This window comes from Hypanus sabinus, chromosome 1 (assembly GCF_030144855.1).
Source record: "Hypanus sabinus isolate sHypSab1 chromosome 1, sHypSab1.hap1, whole genome shotgun sequence".
Taxonomy (NCBI): domain Eukaryota; kingdom Metazoa; phylum Chordata; class Chondrichthyes; order Myliobatiformes; family Dasyatidae; genus Hypanus; species Hypanus sabinus.
The window spans coordinates 148,302,045-148,326,670 of record NC_082706.1 but is presented as its reverse complement, the minus strand read 5'-3'; the positions used below and the strand labels follow the sequence as shown (position 1 = coordinate 148,326,670).

The 24,626-nt window shown below is 40.1% G+C and overlaps 1 protein-coding gene across 11 annotated transcripts in view; it reads right to left on the bottom strand.

Annotated features, from left to right (window-relative positions):
- The window catches only part of runx1t1 (RUNX1 partner transcriptional co-repressor 1), an 89,331-nt gene that overhangs the window by 4,368 nt on the left and 60,337 nt on the right, over positions 1–24,626 (bottom strand). For 4 of the 11 annotated variants that reach the window (XM_059978734.1, XM_059978713.1, XM_059978745.1 and 1 more), the window contains exons 5-10: positions 23,882–24,063; positions 23,018–23,268; positions 22,568–22,653; positions 22,006–22,204; positions 21,331–21,396; positions 13,267–13,478 (exon numbers count right to left, since the gene is read on the bottom strand). In XM_059978734.1, the coding sequence (XP_059834717.1) occupies positions 13,267–13,478; positions 21,331–21,396; positions 22,006–22,204; positions 22,568–22,653; positions 23,018–23,268; positions 23,882–24,063 (996 nt within the window). The remainder of the gene's footprint in view (positions 1–13,266; positions 13,479–21,330; positions 21,397–22,005; positions 22,205–22,567; positions 22,654–23,017; positions 23,269–23,881; positions 24,064–24,626) is intronic. The other 7 variants (XM_059978718.1, XM_059978722.1, XM_059978727.1 and 4 more) reach the window with 7 other exon arrangements.

The following is a 24,626-nucleotide window of genomic DNA, read 5'->3' as shown; positions in this document are numbered from 1 at the left end:
GACTTCAAAATGAACCCATACTAAAACAATATAACCCACTCCCTACTTCATAACTGCACAAATCAGGCCAAAATCCATTTTTGTTCTAAACAGATGTCTGCAGTTCTAGGTACACAACAGAATTCAATTCTTTCTGTCACCATTTATAATGGGAGAGCTCTTTCAGATTCTATCAAGCCATTTCAAGTTATATAATGATGGCTAAGGCATTGTTTGTCTCCCAGAGCGAGTTCCTTTGCTGTACAGAGTTACTGATCAAGAATACACACCAAACAATATGTACACAGCATTTGCAGTTGTATTTTTGTGTTTTGACACACCAAACAAGTTAATTGTGGTATGAAATGATCAAATGTTTGGAACAAAACAACTTCTTCTACTAGGATTTCTTTCATACTCTGTAGCAGTTCAATTTAAACAGAATAAGCAGATGTGAATGGAAATTAAGAAATCAAGTCATGGTGTCATAGAATCAGAGCACGACAGCACAGAAGCAGGCTTATTGGCCCATCTAGTCCATGCCAAACTGTTACTCTTCCTGGTCCCATTGACCCACACCTGGACCATAGTACACTATGCCCCTCTCAAAGTACTTCTCTAACTTGATTTTAAATTTTGCAATTGAACCTTCATCCACCACTTCCACTGGCAGCTCGTTCCATACTTGCACCACCCTGACTGAAAAAATCCCCCCTCAGGATCCCTTTAAATATTTCAAATTTCACCTTAATCTATGACCTCTAATTCTAGTCTCACCGAATCTAAGTGGAAAAAGCCTGCTTGTATTTACCATTTGATAAAGTTGTAACCTATTCAACTTTTCCCTATAACTCAGGTCCTCAAGTCCTGGCAATATCCTTGTAAATTTTCTCTGCACTCTTTCAATCTTATTGATAACTTTCCAGTAGGTGACCAGAACTTTACATAATACTCAAATTTGGTTTGATACAACTTCAGAATAACACCCCAGTTCCAGTACTCAGTAAATGATTTATGAAGGCCAATATGCTGCAAGCTCTCTTTATGAACCCATCTATATTTCAAGGAATTATGGATCTGTTTTCCCAGATCCATTTGTTTTACCGCACTCCTCATCCACTGTGTACATCTTACCCTGGTGTGTCCTCCCCAAGTGCAACAGTTCACTTTTGTCATTAGGTTCCACCTGTCATTGTTTAAACTCATTTTCCGGCTAGTACAGAGCTCGTTGCAAGTTTTGATAACCTTCCTTGTTGTCTACTAACCTCCAAACTTGTGTCATCTGCAAATTTGCTGATCCTGCTTCCCACATTTTATCATCCAGGTCAGTAACACAGATGATGAACAACAATGGACCCAGCACTGATCCCTGCAGCACACCACTAGTCACAAACCACCAGTCGAGCAGACAACCATCTATTACCACTCTTTGGCTTCTCACGTGAAGTCAATGTCATCTCTAATTTGCTACCTCATCCTGAATGCTAAGTAATTATACCTTCTTGACCTGTCTCTATGTAGAACTTTGTCAAAGGTCTTGCTAATATTCATGTAGACATTGTCAATGGCCTTTCCTTCATCAACTTTTCATGGTAAACGGCTTGAAAAACTTTATAAAATTGATTAGATACAACCTACCACACCCTCAGATGTGTTGCCTATCCCCATTCAGGCCCAGTCTATCCAAATACTTGCCTTTGGGATACCATCCAATAATTTACCCACTACTGACATCAGGCTCACTGGCTTATGATTACTCAGCTTACTCTTGAACAATGGAATGACATTAGATATCCTCCAGTCCTACAGTTCACCTGCCGCGAAAGGCATTTGAAATATTTCTGCCAGGGCTGCTGCAATTTCTGCACTAGCCTCTCAAGGTCGGAGGAGACATCTTGTCACCTTGTCAGACCCTGGGGACTTCTTCACCATAATTTTCCTCAAGACAGCAACTACCCCTTCTATATTCCAGATATGGCCTATGATGCAGTTCTATAGACTTGTCAACCTTTACAAGAATTATTGAAAATTAATTTATAAGTACTACTGGTCTGTGATTCATACGTATTGATATTCTTAGGCTAAGATGTGGCTAATTCAACTTAAAAATTCTGTTAAAAAATAAGCAGTTGTAAAACAATATTTAAATAAAAGTTGCAAGGCTCAAAGAATCAAAACTTCTTAACTGGTATAAGACCTTGCTTTTTTTTTTGCCTGGACAGTGGTTGGGAATAGTGAGGGTCTTGTATAGAAGGTAGTGGATATGTCAGTGGCCCTTCAACACCCAAGATTCACCTCATAAAATTTTCCAAAGGGGCTATAAATAGATGTATCTGCTTATGAATGCAGATTGGAGTTCTCAGTTGATTATAGAATCAGCTCTACGTGAGTGAAGGCTGTTAAGTGAATGCCAGCTGTGGGGAAAATGGAGATGAGTGCAATACTTAGTTTATTATTATTTGCGTTTTATTTGAATTTAAAAGAATACCTTCTTTTGAAACATATTCACATTTATTTTATATTTTATTTAGTTAACTTTTAGAAATGGTTAAATTCTTCATAAAAGCCTCCAAGTCACTAGGATACTCTAGGGCAAGAACTCAGGAAAAAAGCCCAAACCCTGCTGGCTACTTGTGAGCTGATCTAAGCTTGCCCATCCCTCCTCATCCAGAAAAACTAAAGAAAGGCAGACAGGTACCACATATAGTAAATCTAGACTGCGGGTCGTGTCAACGATAACCCATGAGGGCAAGTTACAGTCAAAGAGCAATGCAGTATACAGGATAAGAAGTGGAGAGGGTCAGTAACTATAAATGCCTCAGTATTATCTTTTCAGAGGATCTGTCCTGAGCACAGCCCATAAGTACAATTACAAAGATGCGGCATTACATCTAAAGCTTTAACTTGAAGCAATCCCGTAGCTGGTCCCCTGCCTCCTACGATCACCCCTTTGTTGTCCCAATCTCTAGAGCTTTACTCTTTAGCCTCTATCTGTGTGTAGGCAGAAGAAGCACAGCCAAGTGATCCATCCTGTTTACTGAAATACATTCAGAACATGGAACAGTCATCTTAGTGTAACAACGGTCTAGTGTGTTGGGACCTCTGGTGCTACAGGGTATATGCTGATTGTAATCAGAGGGATCTTGCGGTCAGAGTCCACAGGACAAACAAGAGCACATGATTTGAGAGTTAGGGAGCAAAAGTTTAGGAGTAACACGAAGGGGAATTTCTTTACTCAGAGAGTGGTAGCTGTGTGGAATGAGCTTCCAGTAGAAGTGGTAGAGGCAGGTTCGGTATTGTCATTTACAGTAAAATTGGATAGGTATATGGACAGGAAAGGAATGGAAGGTTATGGGCTGAGTGTGGGTCAGTGGGACTAGGTGAGTGTAAGCGTTCGGCACGGACTAGAAGGGCCAAGATAGCCTGTTTCCGTGTTGTAGTTGTTATATGGTTATATGGACCCTGAAAGCTGCTACGCAGGTTGACTCTGTGGTTAAGAAGCAATATGGAGCATTGGTCTTTATCAATCATAGGATTGAGTTTAGGAGCCAAAAGGTAATGTTGCAGCTATATAGGACCCTGGTCAGACCCCACTTGGAGTACTGTGCTTAGTTCTGGTTGCCTCACTACAGGAACGATGTGGAAACCATAGAAAGGGTGCAGAGCACATTTACAAGGATGTTGCCTGGATTGGGGAGCATGCCTTATGAGAATAGGTTAAGTGAACTCGGCCTTTTCACCTTGGAGCGACAGAGGATGAGATGTGACCTGATAGAGGTATGCAAGATGATGAGAAGCATTGATTGTGTGGATAGTCAGAGGCTTTTCCCCAGGGCTGAAGATGGCTAGCATGAGAGGACATAGTTTTAAGGTGCTTGGAAGTAGGTACAGAGGGGATGTTAGGGGTAAGTTTTTTTTAAAACAGAGTGTTGAGTGCGTGGAATGGGCTGCCAGCTGCAGAGGTGGAGGCAGAAACAATAGAGACTTTTAAGAGACTCCTGGATGGATACATGGAGCTTAGAAAAATAGAGGGCTATGAGTAAGCCTAGGTAGTTCTAAGGCAAGGACATGCTCGGCACAGCTTTGTGGGCTGAAGGGCCTGTATTGTGCTGTAGGTTTTCTATGTTTCTATGTAATTGGGCAAGGCTTTCTTCAAGAAAGCCTGGTTGAAGTCCCTGGGTATGACATAAAATGCATCAGGATGGTCTTTTTCTTGTTTGGAGATGGCATCATGCAGAATCATGACAGCATGATTATAGTCAGTCACTAGTGGTATGTAAACTGCAGTAAGGATTATAGAGGAGAACTCCCTTAGTAAATAGAACGGACACATTTGATTGTTTAGTATTGAAGGCCAAGGGAACACGATTTCGACAAAACCACCACATCAGAGCAGCACCGAATGGAAAATCCTACAATAAGTAGTGGATATGGCCCAGTCCATCACTGGTAAAGCACATCTGCACGGAATGCTGTCACAGGAAAGCCGCATCCATCACCAAGCACCCCCACCACACAGTACATGCTCTCTTCTTGCTGCTGCCATCATGAAGATGGTACAAGAGCCTCAGGACTCACACCACCAGGTTCAGAAAGATACATTACCCTTCAACTATCAGGTTCTTGAAACAAAAGAGATAACTTCATTCATCTTTACTTGTCCCATCACTGAACTGTTCCCACGCCTATGTACTTGCGTTCAGAATCAGAATCAGGTTTATTGTCACCAGCATGTGAAGTGAAATTTGTTAACTTAGCAGCAGCAGCAGTTCAATACAATACAGAATCTAGCAGAAAAAAATAATAAATAAAATAAAAATAATAATAAACAAATAAATCAATTATGTATATTAAATTGATTTTAAAAACATGCAAAACAGAAATAGAAACATAGAAAACCTACAGCACAATACAGGCCCTTCGGCCCACAAAGTTGTGCTGAACATGTCCCTACCTTAGAAATTACTAGGGTTACTCATAGCCCTCTATTTTTCTAAGCTCCACGTACCTATCCAAAAGTCTCTTAAAAGACCCTATTGTATCCACCTCCACCACCGTTGCTGGCAGCCCATTCCACGCACTCACCACTCTCTGCGTAAAAAACTTACCCCTGACATCTCCTCTGTACCTACTCCTAAGCACCTTAAACCTGTGTCCTCTTGTGGCAACCTTTTCAGCCCTGGGAAATACTGTATCTTAAAAAAATAAAGTGAGGTAGTGTCCAAGATACACTCACAAAATGCTGGTGGAACGCAACAGGCCAGGCAGCATCTATAGGGAGAAGCGCTGTCGACGTTTCGGGCCGAGACCCTTCGTCAGGACTAACCGAAAGGAAAGATAGTAAGAGATTTGAAAGTAGTGGGGGGAGGGGGAAATGCGAAATGATAGGAGAAGACCGGAGGGGGTGGGATGAAGCTAAGAGCTGGAAAGGTGATTGGCGAAACTGATACAGAGCTGGAGAAGGGAAAGGATCATGGGACAGAAGGCCTCAGGAGAAAGGAGTGGTGGGGGGGGGGGGGGAGCACCAGAGGGAGATGGAGAACAGGCAAACAACTAAATATGTCAGGGATGAGGTAAGAAGGGGAGGAGGGGCATTAGCGGAAGTTAGAAAAGTCAATGTTCATGCCATCAGGTTGGAGGCTACCCAGCTGCGGCCACACATTTTAATTCCACATCCCATTCCCATTTTGATATGTCTATCCATGGCCTCCTCTATTGTCAAAATGTTTTCTAGCACCTGTAGATTTCCTCGTGTTTGTCCAAGATTCAGTGTTCACTTAGGAATTGGATGGCAGAGGGGAAGAAGCTGTTCCTGAATCACTGAGTGTGTGCCTTCAGGCTTCTGTATCTCCTACCTGATGGTAACAGTGAGAAAAGGGCATGTCCTGGGTGCTGGAGGTCCTTAATAATGGACTCTGCCTTTCTGAGACACTGCTCCTTGAAGACTCTTCATCTCATGTTCTTGATATTTGTTGCTTTTTTTTCTTCTTTTGTATTTGCATAGTTTGCTGTCTTCTGCAAATTAGTTGTTTATCTGTCCTGTTGGGTGTGGTCTTTCATTGATTCCATTATGTTTCTTCGATTTACTGAGTAGATCCCCAAGGAAGTGAATCTTAGGATTATACATGGTGACATGTATGTATTTGATAATAAATTTACTTTGAATTTTGTGCCTAGATATTGACCCTTCATCCCAATGAGTCATGTTATCCAGCTAGTTAGTCCTGACTTTTTGTGTATGGCCTACCACACCACCCTCCCCCCCCCCCCCCCCCCATCTTCAAGCCCCACACCACCATGTATCTACTATTACCTGAAATCTATGCCCCCTAATTTTGGAACCTTCTTTCCCCCCCCCCCTGAGAAAAGACTCATACTGTCCCCATCTTATCTCCAACTCTTTTCATCTTCAACACTTCTGGAAATTCATTTTAAAAATATCATTCTCCTACGTTCTAAGAAATAATGACCAACCCTCGCCAACCTCCCCCTATAACTCAGGCAAAATCCTCCTAAGTTATTTCTGCACTCTCCCTACATTAACTACGACTTTACTATAACAGGGTGACCTAAGATGTACACAGTACCAACAACTCATCAATAACTTGTACAACCACAAGATAATGTCGCTACTCCAGTACCTGATGCCCTGACTGATGAAGACCAATGACCTTTTCACCACTCTGTCTACCCATGACGATGCTTTCTACTAATTATGTATGTGTACTCATTAGTGTCTCTGTTCCATTACACTCATGAATGTCCTACCATTCACAGTGGAAGTCCTACTCCAGTTTGACTTTCCAAATACATCACCTCACACTTACTTGTCTTGAAATCCATTTTAACTCCTCAGCCACTTCCCTAACTGAATGAGGTCCCACCGTAATCTATGGTAACCTTCTTCACTATCAACATCACCTAGTTTTGTGTCATCTGAAAACTTGTTGATCAAGCCTCGTGCCTTCATGTTCAAATCACTAAGATGACCAATGACCAACAATCATGCCACAACTGACCCCTGCAGCGCACCACGAGTCACCAGTCTCCATTCTGAGGAACACCCTTCAAAGCCAACCCTTTGAAAACTACAGCTGAACCAGTTTGTAACCCACCTATCTAGCTCTTCCTGGATTCCATGGGACCTAACCTTCCAGACAAACTTGTAATGCAGGACCTTGTCAAAGGTCTTGATAAAGTCCAAACAGACAGCAACCACTGCTCTGTACTCATCTACTGCAGGGGATTCGCCAGAACTGATTTCCCACACACCATGCTGAACCTCCAGACCCTTGTCTATCCAAATGCTGGTAAATCTTCTCCTTTGATCCCTCCGGTATCTTTCTAACCACTGATATCACGCAAACTGCCCTGTAGTTCCATGGCTTGTCCTTGCTACCCTTCCTTAACAATGGAATGATGTGAGCCAACTTACTGTCTTAAGGAACATCACCAGTGGCCAATAATGAAGTAATTATCTCTGCAAGGCCTCTGCAATTTCTCCTCTGTACTCTCACAAAGTCTGAGGATACTCTTGGTCAGACCCTAAGGATTTATCCACATTAATGCACTATAACTTCTACATCTCTGTTTCTTTCCCTCATCTCAGAAGCCTCTGAGTTTCTCCTCAGTAAACACAGCAGAAACCTTCATAAAAATCCCACCCATTCTGTGGTTCAGCATACAGTAGGTAGCCCTACTGATCTCCAAGAGAACCTACTCTATCCTTAACCAGCATTTTACTCTTAAATCAGTACATCTATAGAACCTCTTGGGGTTTTCCTTAACTTTATCTACCAGATCACTCTCACATCCTGTCTTTCCCTCCCTCTGATTTCCAATTGAGGGCATTCTTAATCTTTTTATAGACATCAGGTGATTCAGCCAGCCCAACTTCCTAAATGCAATGTATGCTTCTTTCTTTTTTCTCTTGGCCACAGCCTCAATACCTTTTGACAGCCAAGGTTCCCCAAACTTGCCAAGTTTATCCTTTACCCTAGCAGAGTCAAGCTGTCAACAGCAACATTCTGTTAGTCCAGACGAAGGTTGTCGGCCTGAAATGTTGACTGCTTAATTCCCCTCCATAGATGCTGCATGACTTGCAGAATTCATCTACATTTTGTGTGTGTTGTTCAAGATTTCCAGCATCTGAAGAATCCCTTGTGATTAGAAACATGCTGCCCCTGGACTCTAGATTTCACATTCTTAAAATCCTCCAAATTGTCAATCATTCAAAGCAATACACACACTCAGGAGGAACCCAACAGCATCTATGAAAATGAATAAGTGGTTGACATTTTGGGCTGAGACCCTTCTTCAGGACTCAAGCATTAATTTTTCCTTCAAACAAGCTGCCTCAACCAACCTTTGCTATATCCCAAATCCCCCTGCTCCAGGTTTGGACACTAACCCACGAACCTGTCCTATCCTTTTCCATCACTGTCTTAAGACTAATAGAACTATGGTCGCAAGTACGAAATTGCTCCCTGCCTTGTGAACAAAGAGATGCAGTATGGCACCTTCTCGAGTATGATCTTCCACACAGCTTCTCTTCAAATTCTCACTGATGATAAGGGGCTTGTAATCCAGCCCTACTAGAGTGATGCTCCCCTTCTTGCTCCTACGTTCTATGCCTGAAGACCATTGGACCTTCCTCCAAGGATATTGCCCTTAAGCACTGCTGTCGTGGTAACAGCCCTTGCTCACTACTGTACCTGTTGTAGCTCAAATACAGACTTTTGCCGGACATCACTAGTCAATATCGGGAGAAGATGAGTGACTACAATCTTTTCCAGACTCCGTCAAACGAAAAAAGATTTCAGAAATGGCACAGAAGCATTTACCACTTTTGACCAAGGATGAATACCCGAAGATTTGTGACTGCAGTTAACTCAGCTTTCAGATGGATACATGCCAGAAATGGATGCTGGAAAGGAGTTATGTTTTGCAACCCTGCTGAAACATTTTATAACTCCTAATATAAAACACAGAATTCCCCTTGGGAGTGTCTCAAATGTTCAATTCATGCCTTGTTCTCATTGCTACCATCAGGAAGGATGTACAGAAGCCTGAAAGCACACTCTCAGTGATTCAGGAACAGCTTCTTCCCCTCTGCCATCTAATTTCGGAATGGACATTGAACCCATGAACACTAACTCACTACTTTCTAAAAAAGTTACTTTTCACTGCTTATTTAATTTAAGATATACAGAATATAATCCTCTCTCTTATCCAAAATGCCCCTCTTCAGGTGCCAAGTAATGTAGATAGGAATGCTTCCTTCATGAAAACTTTTCTCCTATTTTGAAATATATCAAGCTTGCAGCTTGGTTGTGGATAGTACCTGGCCTTTAGGAGATGCATCCTGGGTATATCTCAGAAGTCTGTGCTATGGATAAAGGCTATTTCAGTAGATATGTTCTCAATCAACACTCGGACCATCCACATCCATAAAAGGGGATTTTGTTAGAACAAACATAAAACATTTCAGTTATGCAACTGAGTGTTTACAAGACTTTGTCAAACAGCACAATCTTACAACTAACAATCAATTTGGCCATGAAGATCATATTAGTTATTTTTATTTCCATAAAATCAGAGAATATGACATTATTTTCTATACATTAGTTTTAATTCAGTTATGGTGTTATGGGTCTGATTTCAATTGTAGACTGTCAGCTTAAATTCCAGTCAGGCAGTGGAGGTAGAGGTGCTGTCATAGTTGAGTCATTCTGAGTGTATGGTACCAACAGCAGCTATCACAGGGAAAAAGGTGGGGTGTAGAACTGAGCATGGCAACCCTTTCAAAGAGTCACAATAGGCCAGATGCTCTTTTACAGAGTTGTAATCTTTCATGAATCTATGGAAGTCACCCTAGCCTCTATAATTATTACATGTCAGTGGATAAGCCATCTGTAACGGGTGAGTAGAGCTCCAACGACATAAATTTATGCACTTCTGTTTGCCATGATGCCTACTTTGTAATTTATATCAATAGGTTGGTTCCTTAAGCATTCTTACTACATTCTTACCTACAACTGCAAATTAGATGAATTCTTCTAGTGGCAACAGTATAAAACAAAAAAAAAAGCTTCTGCCACAAAACAACAAATTTCATGGCATATGTCAGCGACAATAAAGCTGATTCTGATTCTGAGCCAGAATAAACATCCTTCCTAAATTGACTGGCAAGATTTTAAGCCACTTGGAGGACCGAGTTTCTAGAATACTTTTCAGACTTTGTCCAAACTGTGCAAAAAAAAACAGGCAGAGTCGTTTCTTCTTGATACTATACAGCAGTAAAGAATGGCTGACAGGAACTGGCAACAGAGATGTCCTCCAGAAATAAGGCACTTTGAAACACCTAACATTGTACAACAAAGAAGTGTACAGCACAGGAAGAGACCCTCTGACTGACAATGTTAATTATTGATTATTAATTATTTTTATTGAGTGTATCACAATAAAATGCGTAATAAACTAATCTCTTTCTGCTTACACAATATCCATCTCTCTCTCCATTTTCTGCATATCCACATGTCTACTTGAGCACCTCCTGAATGCCCGTATTATATTTGTCTCCACTACCAGCCTGGTAGTGCAATCCAGACACCCACCAGTCTGTGTAAATAAAAACTTGGCTCACATGGCCCCTCTGAACCCAACACCTTCACCTTAAACGCATACCCTCACGTGTCACTGCCAGATTAATGGCAAGGACACAAGATTAAATGTTCCATCCCATAAAATTCCCATTTTCCTTGTCACACATTGATGGTGCGCATTTATATCAATACTTTCACATCCATTACTTTTCCTAAGTGGAAAAGCTGTTTTGTACTCAGTCTGAACAGACACAAATTAAAGTCTGGAATCTGAACCTCTGAAAATATAGCCCGATGTAATAATTCAAAGCATCTTAAAACAGTTTACTGTTTCAATTTTGAACCCACCTTACGTGCATGCATTGTGTATATACTCAGTTATAATAATTATGATTCAAGTTGCTACATTACATAACAATTTTCTTCACTCCTATGCTTCGGCAGCTGATATTTTAAAGGTCTTCTGCTAAAGAATGATATGCTACACATTAAATGCTAATGTTAGGAAGATAACTATTCTCCAGGCATGACAAGAAACCTTCATTAGCATTAGAGAGTCACAACTCTGATTGTTAATTTTCACTAAGCACCTAATGACCCTGCACTGTCTATAACAGCTACTGGGCACCCTGCTGTTGCTGATGGCTGGCTTTTCAACATCTTAGCTTCAAAACACACTGAAAGGATGATTTTAGCAGTGGTTACCAACATTTTTCTTAAAATACAACTATTTCAACTGAACTCGCTAGTTTATGTTCCCATTATTTACAGAAATTACTTCAAAGTACAACTACATGTATTATTACAGAAACAAAATTTAAAATAATATCTTTAAAAAAAACACCTTTGGTTAAAATGCATCCATTATTCCAGCGATATTTGTATTTTTCTGCTAGTTTCAATACAATCTGAATCAAGTTTATTATCACTACCATATATCACGACTCTCTTGTCCACATGTCTCTCCCCACTAATGTCCCTCCTGGCACTTATCCTTGCAAGTGGGACAAGTGCTATACTGCCCTTACACCTCCCCCCAGACCACCATTCAGGGCCCCAAATAGATAAGGTGACATTTCACCCTCAAATCTCTTGGGGCCATCCCGTGAAGCTGGTGCAGTCTCCTCTACGTCAACATATTTCAATTCTTCTTTCCATTCCCATTCTGAGATATCAGTCCGTGGCCTACTGTATTGCCACAATGAGGCCACACTCAGGTTTACAGAGCAGCACCTCATGTTACACAAAATCATTTTCAAAGAGGCAAAAGTTATTGAATCAAATGAAAGAGAAACAGGCTTTTTGATCCACCACACCTATGTTGACCATCAAGAACACATTAATCCCATTTTCCAGCACTTGGTCTAGAAACTTCTGTCCTATTGAATCTCCCAGCTACTTCGTACTGCAGAAACTGTCCTGATTGGTTTCATCATGGCAATTTCAATGCACATGAACACAAGAAGCTGTACAGAGTAATGGACAAAGCCCATCCATCACAGGCACAACACTCTCTGTCAAAAGCATCTGCATGAGGTGTTACTCAAAAAAATAGTAACCATCATCAATGAGGCCCACCATCTGTGTCATACCATCTTCTTGCTATTACTGTCAGGCATGAGGTACAGAAGTTTAAGTCCCACTAAAGGCTATTTTCATGCAACCAGATTCTAAGTTTACCTCAGTAAAGGAGCACTACAGGTCATCTCTTGCACTACAATGGACTTGCTTCTAATTTTGATTTTGTACCGGTTTTCCACAGTCTTGTTCTTCACTGCTTAATGCTTGTGCATTACAGTGTGCTTGCAATGCTACTGCAAATGTTACCATTGTACCTCACTGTACTTGTGCATTTGACAATAAACTCAACTTGACTTGAAAGTCTCTGCCTCCAACACCTCCCCAAGCAGTGTGTTGAAGATTCCACCTCCTACTTAAAAAAAAGTTTTTCCTCAGTCTCTACAAAACTCTTACCACATAATTTAAACCTGTACCCCCAATTTTAGAAACTGCTTCCTTTGGGAAATTTCTTACTTTCTACCCTATCTATGACCGTCATAAGATGGTACACCTTAATCAAGTCCCCCTTCAGCCTGCGTCACTTCAAGAATTTTCACACATGATAGTTGTATCCCTTCTTAAACTTTCCCCAAACTACAGCGCAACCTAATGTTCTGGCTCAGTTAAATAGGAAATCTCACTGCTTTGGTTCATTTGTGAAGAAGTAAAAAGCAGAAGATGGTTATATTCCAAATAATCAATCTGTCAATACAAAAATAATCAACAAGAAAGCAAAGCACTGGCTTGGATCTCCATGTAGATCCCACATATGCACATTGGAAGTTTGACTGTTCTGAATTATTAGACTACTGCTCCTCAATTAGGCAAGGGAAAAGGAATGCCCAACCTTGCATTCTATATCCCTGCCCTGTCCATCTTCTGCTGCTGCTCATTTCACAATGGGCTGAATGGCCTAATTCTGCTTCTATATACTATGGCCTTATAGTGCTCAATGCCTCCATTCCAAATTGTTCTGTACTGATTTAAGATCATCCATCATTTTCCCAAAGCACTTACAACTAGAATATATTGAAATCAGAGTTCTTATGCACCCTAATGTACTCATAACAGCGTCACATCTAATTAGATTTTGCAACCAAGAATTGGAAATAACGGGAGATTCTACCTCACTGGAATCCTCCTGCTGGTTAATAATTGCGAGTGCATCTTCTGCAGCTTGTCTTTTCGCATCTGCTACTGTGCGCTCCATTTTGGCTCTCTCTGTAGCAATCATGTCATGGGCCTTCCTCTCTGCTTCTGACACAGCTTTCTGCAGCTCAGACATTGCCTGGCGCTTCACTTCATTCACTGCCTCTTCTGTAAAACATGGAATGTCTAATAAGTTCAAACATTCTGTCCAATAGGGTTATCCCCAAAATAACAAGGAGTCACTCAATAAATATCTTTCATTAAAATTAACTGGTATAATTACAAGTATAGCACAGTCCTGCACAATTGTTTTTATCCATTATAATTTCCTCACTTACAAAAGCTAAGTGACAATGATGAATTCAATATTTAATAGGACCTAATTATTAGGCTGGATTATTGCACAAATTAACACTATTAGAGATGATTATGCTATGTTTCATGGAAGTGATTCACTATCTGCTTTATAATTTTGTACCATTTCATTGACTTAATAAAAATGTGAGAATTACTTGACTAATGTAAGTACATAGATTTCTGCTGTAAGAAGTAGTAAAATATTTAGGGCTAGATACTTATTTATTCATTAGCTCATTCTTAAAAGCTGTGGGCAGCATTGAGTAGGTCAGCATTCAAGTGCCATTTCTAATTGCCCTTTGAGAAAGCAGTGGTAAACCACTGTCTGGAATCACCAACGACCTTCTGGTTAAGGTACTTGCCCAGTTCAGTTTGGTTAGAAGTTATAAGCTTTGGAGTCGACAGTGAAACATTTCCAAAGGGGTTTAATACAGGGCCGAAAGGAAGGCTGGAATTGGTCATGTTCTCAAGCATGTGTAGGTCTTTGTGGTGGGCTGACACTCTCAGAGGTGCTCCAGCAGGTAACTGCAATATACTTTGCAGATTGGACACATCAGGCAGGGGCAGGTAGCAACCAAGGAAAGCCATTTTGTCCTGGGTTGTGTGTGGATAGAGCTGCACTTATCCAGGAAAGTAGAGACTCTTCCGTCCTGCTCCTGATTGGTGCTTTGACAATAATGGAAAGGTTCCGAGATGTCACAGCATTTGTGTGACTAGTCTGAGTGAGCTTCTGATGGAGACTCTCGGCAATGGAGTGTCAAGCATAGGTGGGTAGAATTACTCATGATTGATGATTGCCATTTCCAGGCATATTGATAATATGCAAGTTTCTGGCCGTGCATCAAACTATGCCTGAATGTTATCTAGGTCTTGTACTTCACATCTGCAAGCAACATTATTTTCTGAGAATTTGCAAAATATGTATGATTATAGTAGTACCAAATTTGATAATAATTTCAGCACAGGTTACACTGTAGTGTTGCATTTGTCAAAACAAACTTTCTGTAATACATTCGTATTACTTCCTAAAATTCACACTTTTTATATACATTCACCAGATGTATTACTCATTCATATTTACACTGACCCCATCTTTCAGCTCCTTACAAAATGATACTATATGTTGATATTATTTTCGAAGATACTTCAATTTTATACACAGACAATATGAGCACTTACATTACTGTGGATATGGATATTTTTGTCCACTTTTCAACACAAATCACCACATATAAACAGCACATCTTACAAGTATGGAGTGACATAAATATTATTTTCTAAAAAAAACCTAGATTTTGCTCATCTGTTAGTCTTATGGTAAATATCCAAGGTGAAGTGAAATTTTCACTCAATGGCAAAACCAGAAAACAATTTTGCTTACGATCAGAAGAGTAGCTTGACTAATTGTCTATGCAAATCAGGCAATTTATATTAAAATTATGCATTTCTTTTTGAGCCTAGCTAGCACATGGGATTAGTAAAGAGATTTGGTGGGATGTCAGTAATGTGCTTGAATAATTTCTGCAAATTACAAATAAGCATTTAACTTTCCGTTAAAACACTAGAACTACAATTCCTTCAGATAGACAAAAGCCTCATTTTTAAAAAAAATAGCCACATGCCTCTCTCCAACAGTTTAAGTTTTAATGTTTCACAAAAAAATAAATTTCAATCCCTCATTCAATTGATTTACACTGTAAATAAGGACTATTCAATGAATGCGTATTAACTGTCACACTAAAAAAGATTAAAACTATCTACTGTCTCAGGAAGTAATATAAATAAAAGTGAATGCAGAGAAGTCTGATTATATGGCTACCTTTACATCACTATTTTGCATAAAATTACAATGAAAAAGGGCAGACTAGGATACATACCAAACTAGTCCTCTACCAACAGTAAAAACATCTGTTGTTGCACAAATACAGGATAATTACTTTTAAAATTAAGGTACAGTGTTTTTAAGCATTTTATGCTCCCTTTCCCAATTCTACATTTGGTACCATCCCTCTGTCTAAAAAGCAGCAATTCACAAGGCAATGTAAGTTCTCTTGAACTACATTTAAAACTGACACGTCATTTGCTAGTGATGGCAAGCTGCTCAAAATAGTTACCAGCTAACCAAGCAGAGATCAACTAGAGAAAAAGGGCCTTTCTGATCTGAAAAGGCTCGGTGCTATACCAGATGGTGATAATATTCAATGAGTCATTGGAGAAATGCAGATGTAGATAACTGGGCGATAAATTAAATATATAATTTATGACAGTTTATATTTTATTAATCTCACAGGTCGAGAAATTATAATTGTCTAGCTTCATTTTGGAAGGTTTATTTCATCATTTTTGTTCAGCTCTACATAAAAAATGACATACATAAACACAAGGAATCTTGAAACACACACACACACACAAAATACGAGAGGAACTCAACAACTCTGGCAGCATCTACAGAAGGGAATAAGCAGTCAAAGATTAGGGCCAAAATTTTCACCTCAAACCTGAAACATGAACTGTTTATTCCCCTCCATAAATGCTGCTCGACTTGCTGAGTTCCTTCAGCATTTTGAGCATGTAGTTCAGTAGTACGTACAACTTTGAAACATGATACTGGGATATTGGTAAGGCTTTTTTTTTAATCCCCCTCATAAAGAGGCACTAAGATAATTTTCTGTTGCTCCACTGAATGACAGACCTTGCAAACAACCACATCCTCAGTTGTGTCTAAAAGCAGCAGCACTGACAAATTTGCGCAGAATAACACAATACAGAAGGTAATTGGAATTAGCTCAACCTAGATAGGAAGTGGTGGAAATAAAAGAGGCTAAGATGAGAGCTCCAGATAATTTTCTCTGACAAATGAAATTGAGCACTACAGCAAAAAAGAGCCAATTCATCTGGTAAAACCTTGAAATAGCCCATCTGACAATCAGGATTAGTGTCGGAATCCCAAATCCAACAGTGATACTAGCTTCTGTCGAATTTGGGATTTTTCACCAATTCTACACTAACAGAATCAGTGAGGAGCAGAAGAATATTTTATCTATTGATACAGGTAGAGGTATTTCATCAGGGCAGTCTAGCAGACAGTCTTTTTATATGCTGAGATGTCATATCAAAAGATTTCAGAATCAAAGGCAAATCTTGGGGAAACCAACTTTACCCTGTAGAAGTTGGAAGGCTATCAGAGCTCACAAAAGTAAAGAATACTGCGGACCTTGTGAAATTTTCCTGTTAAAATTACTTCAATTGCTATATCCAAAATCATGCAGGAGAAAGCAACTGCTACTGAGAAGAGATTCATCTGAAGGTGTTACATGTAAAGATCTGTGGGTAGGATCACAGTTATACTCGTTACTGTAGGAATTGGGATTCATGCACACAGCCCTTAATTCACATCTCAGCTCGGTCTGAGAATACTTAAACTATGTGATGAAAGACCTATGCAATAGAAAAGCCTTTCCTCGTGTGAAGCTGAGTATTTAAGGAGAGTATAGTGAATGGAGAACCAGGCATGATTTCAGTAATTAATAAATCCGGTCACTCAAGCAGAGCAGCAATGCTTGAGACTACATATTATAACACCAGACATATCTGATGATCCTTCACAAATACCAGATAGATATAAATGTAAAAACATGACTATTTCAGTAAAACTTTGATCATAAAACTGATCCAAGATTATTACCAAGGATCTATGTTAGGCTTAACATTAATCTTCAAGATGGCTAATTGAACCAAATGTGAAGTCCCCTCATTCAAACATTGAAATATGAATTAACTGGACCACCAAGTTGAGCTTGACTGTGCCTGAACTGCATCCTGACTCTGATGAATCTGCATAGACTCATTGTGATTCTGTATAGAAACCTTTTTTCATGAAGTACCTTTAGCTGAATAGAGGCATTTCAAGAAAGTTAGGGGTCAGAGGTGGTGTAGCAGCCATCACTGAAGAGAAGGCAGCCCATAGGGGGTTAAGTCACCTAGTTCAGATGGACAACACTTCAGACTTCTGAAAAATGTAGCTGAAAAGATGTTGGAAGCATTAGTAGTTGTCTTTCAAGAATCGGTCTGTAATGTTTCCAGAGAACTGGGAAATCACTAATATAACACCCCTATTCAAGATGGGAGGCACACAAGAGGACATCATAAGCCAGATAGCCTGACCTCAGTAATTGCTAAGATTTTAGAGTCCATTATTAATTATGAGATTTAGGAGTAGTTGAAAGTACATGATTTTAAAAAGAAAGAGATAATTCAGTGGTTTTATTAAGGAGAGATCTTGCCTGACAAACCTGCTGGAAGTCTTTGAGGAAGCTAACAAGCAGTTTATACAGAGAGGAGTCAGTGGATATTTTTACTTGGATTTTCAGCAGGTCTTTGATAAGACGTCACACACAAAGCAGCTAAACACGAGTTTGTGGTGTTAAAGGCAAGGTACTAGCATAGACAGAAGACTGGCTGACTGGCAGAAGATAGTTCTATAAAGTGCGCTTTTCAGCTGGTGACTAATGGAGTTCCACAGGCATCAGTTTTTGGACCACAATTTTTCACTTTCTATGTTAATAATCTGGTTAATGGTTAACTTGCAAGTTGAGTTTGTGTAAGGAAGGCAAATGCCATGATAGCAATCATTTTGAGAGCACTACAATAGCAAGCATTAACTGCTGAGGTTTTACAAGGCATTGGACAGTCCAGTCCATTTTTGGAATATTGAGAGCAAACTGGGTCCTGTATCTCAGAAAATGTGACTTGGCCCCAGAGGTCCAAGGCAAATTGACAAGAATGATACTGCGAGTGAAAGACTCAATGTATAAGGAACGTTTGATGGCTCCAGGCCTTCATTCAGTGGAATTCAGAAGAATGGGGAGAGTCTTCATCGAAACATACCAGATATTGAATAACCTGATTAGAGTTGATGTTAAGAGGATGTTCCAATTAGTTGGAGATTCCAGGATCTGAGGCTACAAACTCAGAATATAGGGGCATCCTTTTAAGAGAGAAATGAGGAGGAATTTCTTCAGCCAGATGGTGGTGAATCTGAGGAATTTGCACAGAGGACTGTAGAGGGCAAGTCACTGGATGGACTTAAGGCAGAAACTGATACATTCTCAGTTGATGAACGGCTGAAGGGTGAATGGGATTGGGGAAAAAAAAATCAGACTTGGTTTAATATCAGAGCAGACTCGATGGGCTGAATGGCTTAATTTTGCTCCTATGCCTTCTGATCGAATATCTGTGCAGGATGCTATTTACTCTCTCCCATCTGTCTTAATCCATAATCAATACCTTAATCTTTTCACCAAGACAAGGAAATTCAAGGTTAGTTGGAACATCTCATAACCTAGGAAATCTTAATATAACACACTATCTGATGGACTAACAGTGCCCAAGCTAATAGAGCATTTTGCAAGGTTTAGCTCATTACCAAGCACTTGTGACCATCGTTCAGGAAAATGTACGCAGAATTGTGAAATACTATTCGTTATGTACCATGCAAACTTGACATAATCCAAATATTGGGTGATAATTTGAACACACATTTTAAGCATAATTAACAATTACCTATTTTTAAATCCTCTCTTTCTCTGAAGATCTACATCTTAGTTTCCATGTTCTGGTTTCATGTCCCAGTGTCCTAACCCAACAGAACACAACCTCATTGATATTCAAATACTCAGTTTGAGCAGATTCTCACAATGTGCACCCCATTCTCTCAATCTGTTTTGCTGTAGTTTACATTTTAACAGATCCCTAAGGTTGGATTGCCAATCCCTCCCATTCCTCCTGAGACATGCCACTGTGAAGGAGACTTTCACAAGAAAAGGTCTGCTACATTCTCCTGGGAATATTATTGCCTTCCCATCTTCACAGATTAAATGGGGTGCAGCTGAACACAGGGGAAACATCAAGAATGTTGCAGCCTAAAATCCCAGCTATCTACATTTAGCAGGAGACAAGATGCACACAGCCATTTTCCCCGGAGGGCAGGTTCCATGCACACCTACTCTCCCTGGGGCTCATGTCCCACACTCACCGGCTCTTCCTGGGGGTAGTTCAGCACACTAACTCTTGCTAGATGACAGAGCTACAGTCTGATCTCACTGGGGTATGGATCTAACAGACGCTGACTCTCACTGGGTGCAGTTCTACACACTGACTCTCAAAGGGAGACAAATTACAGACAACAATTCTGTAGAGTATTCATGAAGCTAGAAATCCCAATGACATAATGCATCCATGGATAGCAGACCACAGATTTCTCCCTCTATATTACAATGGAATAAAACAAAATGCAAGTACACCTAAAATCACAATATAATCGAGCACATCATAACAAGCTTAAACTGCAATAGGAAAACAGTCCCTCATAAGTTCACAGAAATCAATGTTGTTGAATACCAAAGAGCTAGATGAGAAGCATTGGTCTGTAGTTAATGACAAATAAAGATACTGTTCTTTCACCTCTCAAGGCCCAGTACATTGAAACAAGGTAATGACTTGATAAGAAATCTTAATTTTATACACCAGCCACTGACAGAATCCATACCTTGGTCTCTCTGCAATACAGTGATATGGCTTTCTGGATGCTAAGGTGATTTTTCTCCAACAGCGTTGCTCATTTTTACCAAAAGGGTTTCCAGCATTTGTGTGTGTGTGTGTTTTTTGTTTTTGCATTTAGATCAAAAGCAATAGCGTCTGTTGATCAGAAAGCACACTGAAGGCAAGACCTAAAATGGAGTAATTTTATGTGGGGAAAATTGCATGGAATACACTTCTCTTCTAATAAAAAGAATGCCAAAATGCTAAAAGAAACCTTCTAATAAAATAAATTTGTTCTATTTATGAAACTGAATGCTCAGAAATGAGATTTCAGGCTCAGAAGAAGAACCTGTCCACCTAACACAAACTTTGCAGGACCCATATTGTGGTTGGGTCAAACAGAAACTCTGATGAGATATCTGGGATAAGTGCCATGCTGGCCTAGCTTGAGAATTCAATTCAGAATAAGATAATTTGCCTATCATCATGGCATGTCTCATCAGCTCTTCAACAATATTCCTCAAAAAAATCGAATAAGATTGTTACATTTATGCCAATGACTGGGTTGTATAGGGCATAGTAAAATTAACTATCCTAAGGTTTTTATAGGGTTCGGGCTATCAGGTTCAAGTTGAGTTTTACTAAGCTCTTCCAAACAGTTTTCAAATTGCAAGTATGTCATGAAGACACAAACAAAAGGGGTAGCACAGCAGTGAAACGGTTAGCATTATGTTATTATCAATTCTGCCGCTGGAGACTGTATGTTTGCCCCAAGACTGTGCTAGTTCCCTCTGGGCACTCTGCTTTCCTCCCACATTCCAAAGACGTAGAGGTTAGTAGGTTCATTTGTTACACGGGGGTAACTGGATGGTGCGGGCTTGATGAACCCAAAGGGACTGTTAACCATGCTGTATGTCAAAATAAACACAAACAGAACAACAGAATTTTGTCTATATGAACAATTAGATTAGATTTACCTCATACTGACAATTCAAGTCATAATGATGCAATGTTCAAGGTGAAGCTCAATTTAACAAAGGCTAAAAATAAAATTCACTTTACCATAACAATGATGCTCATACGCATGCACACATCCCTTGCAACCAACACTCCCTCAACCCCTTTCCATTATAATATTTACCAGCTTTTTTCCATATTTCTTCTGGCAAATGACCGGATGGTCTGTGGAGGAACTCGCGATGGGAATCTGCATGGGAGAAAAACATTGTGAGCACGTCTAGTTCTGGGTAACTTTGTACATCTTTACAACAGTTGACTCTTTAGTTGCAAGTTTTACTGGACAAATTAAGTTTTGGCCATGGCGTGCATTTTTCTCCATGTCATTCCATTGTCAGAACACAGAGCATCTGTAAGTAATGACATGGATTCACACACGCTGACACAATTATACAAGTGCACAGCAATAGCACCCTACATGGTACTATTTCTCCAGCCAACATTAATTGCATTTGTCAGGCTCAGAGGGAGCTGGGACACAATGTGTGCAGCAACTCATCTGACTGCCAATGTATTAATCTATCAACTGACACATGTTGGTCGGACTGTTGATGGGGGTGCTGGGAGACCGGACATTGGATATCTGAAGTCCAAAGATATTTCCAGCTGTTTTCTGGAGCTAATACATCGCCACTTAGATAGATAAGCAATTTAGGTATACTAATTGTGGATGGCGGTGTACACACTTTGAAATTTCAGCCCTATTTACATTACTGTGAAGTCTGCACTCGATTTACAGTGTGATGGCGCCAGTATAAACTTACATTAAAGAGTAGGTTACGGGACCCAAAACTGTTACCTAGTTGGGCAGGATCGGTATTCACAGGACTCTGTTGTCTGGCATGGCTGCTGTTGCCGCTACCTTTTTTTATATCCTCCGCATCGCTGTATCGTCTGATCCAATAATTAAGCTCCTCACGATCAGCTTCTTGACATCGCCGAAGGACTGTAAGTGAACGCCTAGTCTTCTCTACCATATCCATGATACAGTTTAAAAGCTGGAATAATACCGGATGCATTAGTGAGCTGATGAACCTGATTCTGGACGTTCACTTGCAAATCCATGGCCAAAAAATTCTGGAATAATTACAAACTACCACCTTTCCAAATTCAAATAAAATTTCAATCAAGCTGTAGAGTTAAAAATGAAAAAGGATTCATACTTTCGTCATTAGAAATGAAAATATTTTTATGCATTTACTTGAAGCTAGTATTAACACTGACCAGAAATTTGCTATATCCAACTCTAAAACATAATTTATATTTTTAATTATTCAGAGCAAACATAAACTATCCTTTGGAGCAAGTAAAAACAATTGTACTTTAGGTTAGCTTTTCAGTAAATTCATCAATTTTCTTACATGATCAAGGTGTTTCCACTCCTCTGCCCATTCCCTATCCGTTAGTCTATGATCAATCACTTCTTCTTGACGGGTGCCATGCATCCCTGCCAACAGTGGAACATAATTTCAGACTTCCAAAGCTATTCTGCTGGAAAACATGCCATTGTTTTTTTAATTATCCATCAAGTAGCTTATTGCCATCCCTCTAATACCCATCACTGACATAAAAGTGACACAGCCATCCTTCAACAAACACACCGGCTTTACCACAATGTCCATAGGCAAGCTTTGGTCCATTGCACACGCAATGCTCTCTGGTAATAATAAGCATACATCATCTCAACACGACTCTTCCTTTTAGTACATTATGGTGCCTTTGGCAGTTCAACAGACAATAAATCAAGTAAATGGAATGGTTATTTTATAGATTTTTGCATGTGGTGACAAAGGACCAAGATTGATACTCACCGAGAGGTCTGTTCCTGTCCCTGAGGTCTCTATGGTTGGGATGTCTGTATGAGTCCCTGTAATGGTGAGCCATGGCCATATCATCCAGACGGTAGTGCTGAGGTGGGGGTGGTGTTGGGTGAGGCAGGCCGTTGGGCTGGTAGGATAACCCATTATTTGGACTAAACCGTTGGTTGGGACTTATAGTGCAGGGCCGCTTGCTGGGCTGCTCTGAGTGCAAAGGCTCGCGATCGTAGCCATTCTCTTTGGTTCTACAAAGAGGGCAAGATGATCAAATATATGTCAACTTTCAAGGCGTAAAGCTACTATGAAGTAGTACTCATACGATAAACTAACAAAGCTTCCCTCATTAGCATTATGCTTGCCTGCACCAGTATTGCCAAATCCTATTACAAATAGCGACCATATTTACACATATCAAATTCAGATAGGTACATTGACTGACACGTCCCTGTGTTAGTGCAGAAACAGAATGATCTCTTTAATGAGCTCTTTTAATGAACTTAGAACCTCATTGCAGCTATTCATCCATAGCTGACCATATGCAGAAAAAAGCACCAGCAAGACTGTCAGTTTCCCTTGAACCAGCACTTTTTTGGTTACTCATCTCATGCCATCATACAAAGATTAGACAGGATTAAGCACAGTTCCATGGGTTCATTAATTAATTCAACAAGAAGAAAAAAATCCTTCCTCACTCAGAATTAATTTTCACAGTTGACAACAAGCTGTTGCGATTTAAAGAAAAAGCACAAGTCAGCGATCATTTGTCTGCTTGAATTTGCTCCCATGATGCATCTGTGCAGATACATTTTGGCTCAGGAAAAAACGGTTCCATTGATAAATTGCAACCATTTGTCTCACCTGTCTGGAGTTCGCCTTTTCCCATTTTCATTAACATCAAGCAGCAGCTCGGAGGAGTCGACGGGTGAGGTGGTGCTGGCATCCAGCAGCAGCTGCTCATGCTGTGCGAGGTACTGTGCTGGGTTCTGCTTGGCCAAGCGCGCGCAGTGAAGTAGCTCCCTCTGGAGCAGGGGCAGGTTGGCCTGCAAGAAGAGTGGCACAGCAAACAACATCTCTGTCAGCACGGCCACACAGGGAAAGATGCTACACCCTGCTAACCTTACAGATGAACGATTAAGCAAATAACAAAAGTGGCTTGACAACAGAATGAATCATTAGATGCCCTTGGAAAGTACAATTTTGACTTTTTTTTCCAGTGATGGAATGTTAGTCATTATAGATTATCATGGCATCACACTATAAAACACAGATTGCATTTAGCTTTAATTCTACGTTGGGGGTGTAGTCATGAGCATAGTAAGGTGCAGTGTTGTCCATTTAGCAATATGCAGCATAAAAGTAAGCATTCAACCAGAGCTGAACTGGCAAGGTGGTTGCCATGGAGACAGCATGCATATGAAGTTGCATGCAGCACCAATCAGGAGTCATGAATTTACATTTCAGTGTTATCAGCCCATTCACTATTTGCTCCATAAACACTGTATATTATAACTTACCAGTTGAAACAATTTATGACACAGAAGGAAAATCCTGTTGTCCTTAGTAATTTAAAATAAATCAAATTTCTACTTAAATTTAGAAATAT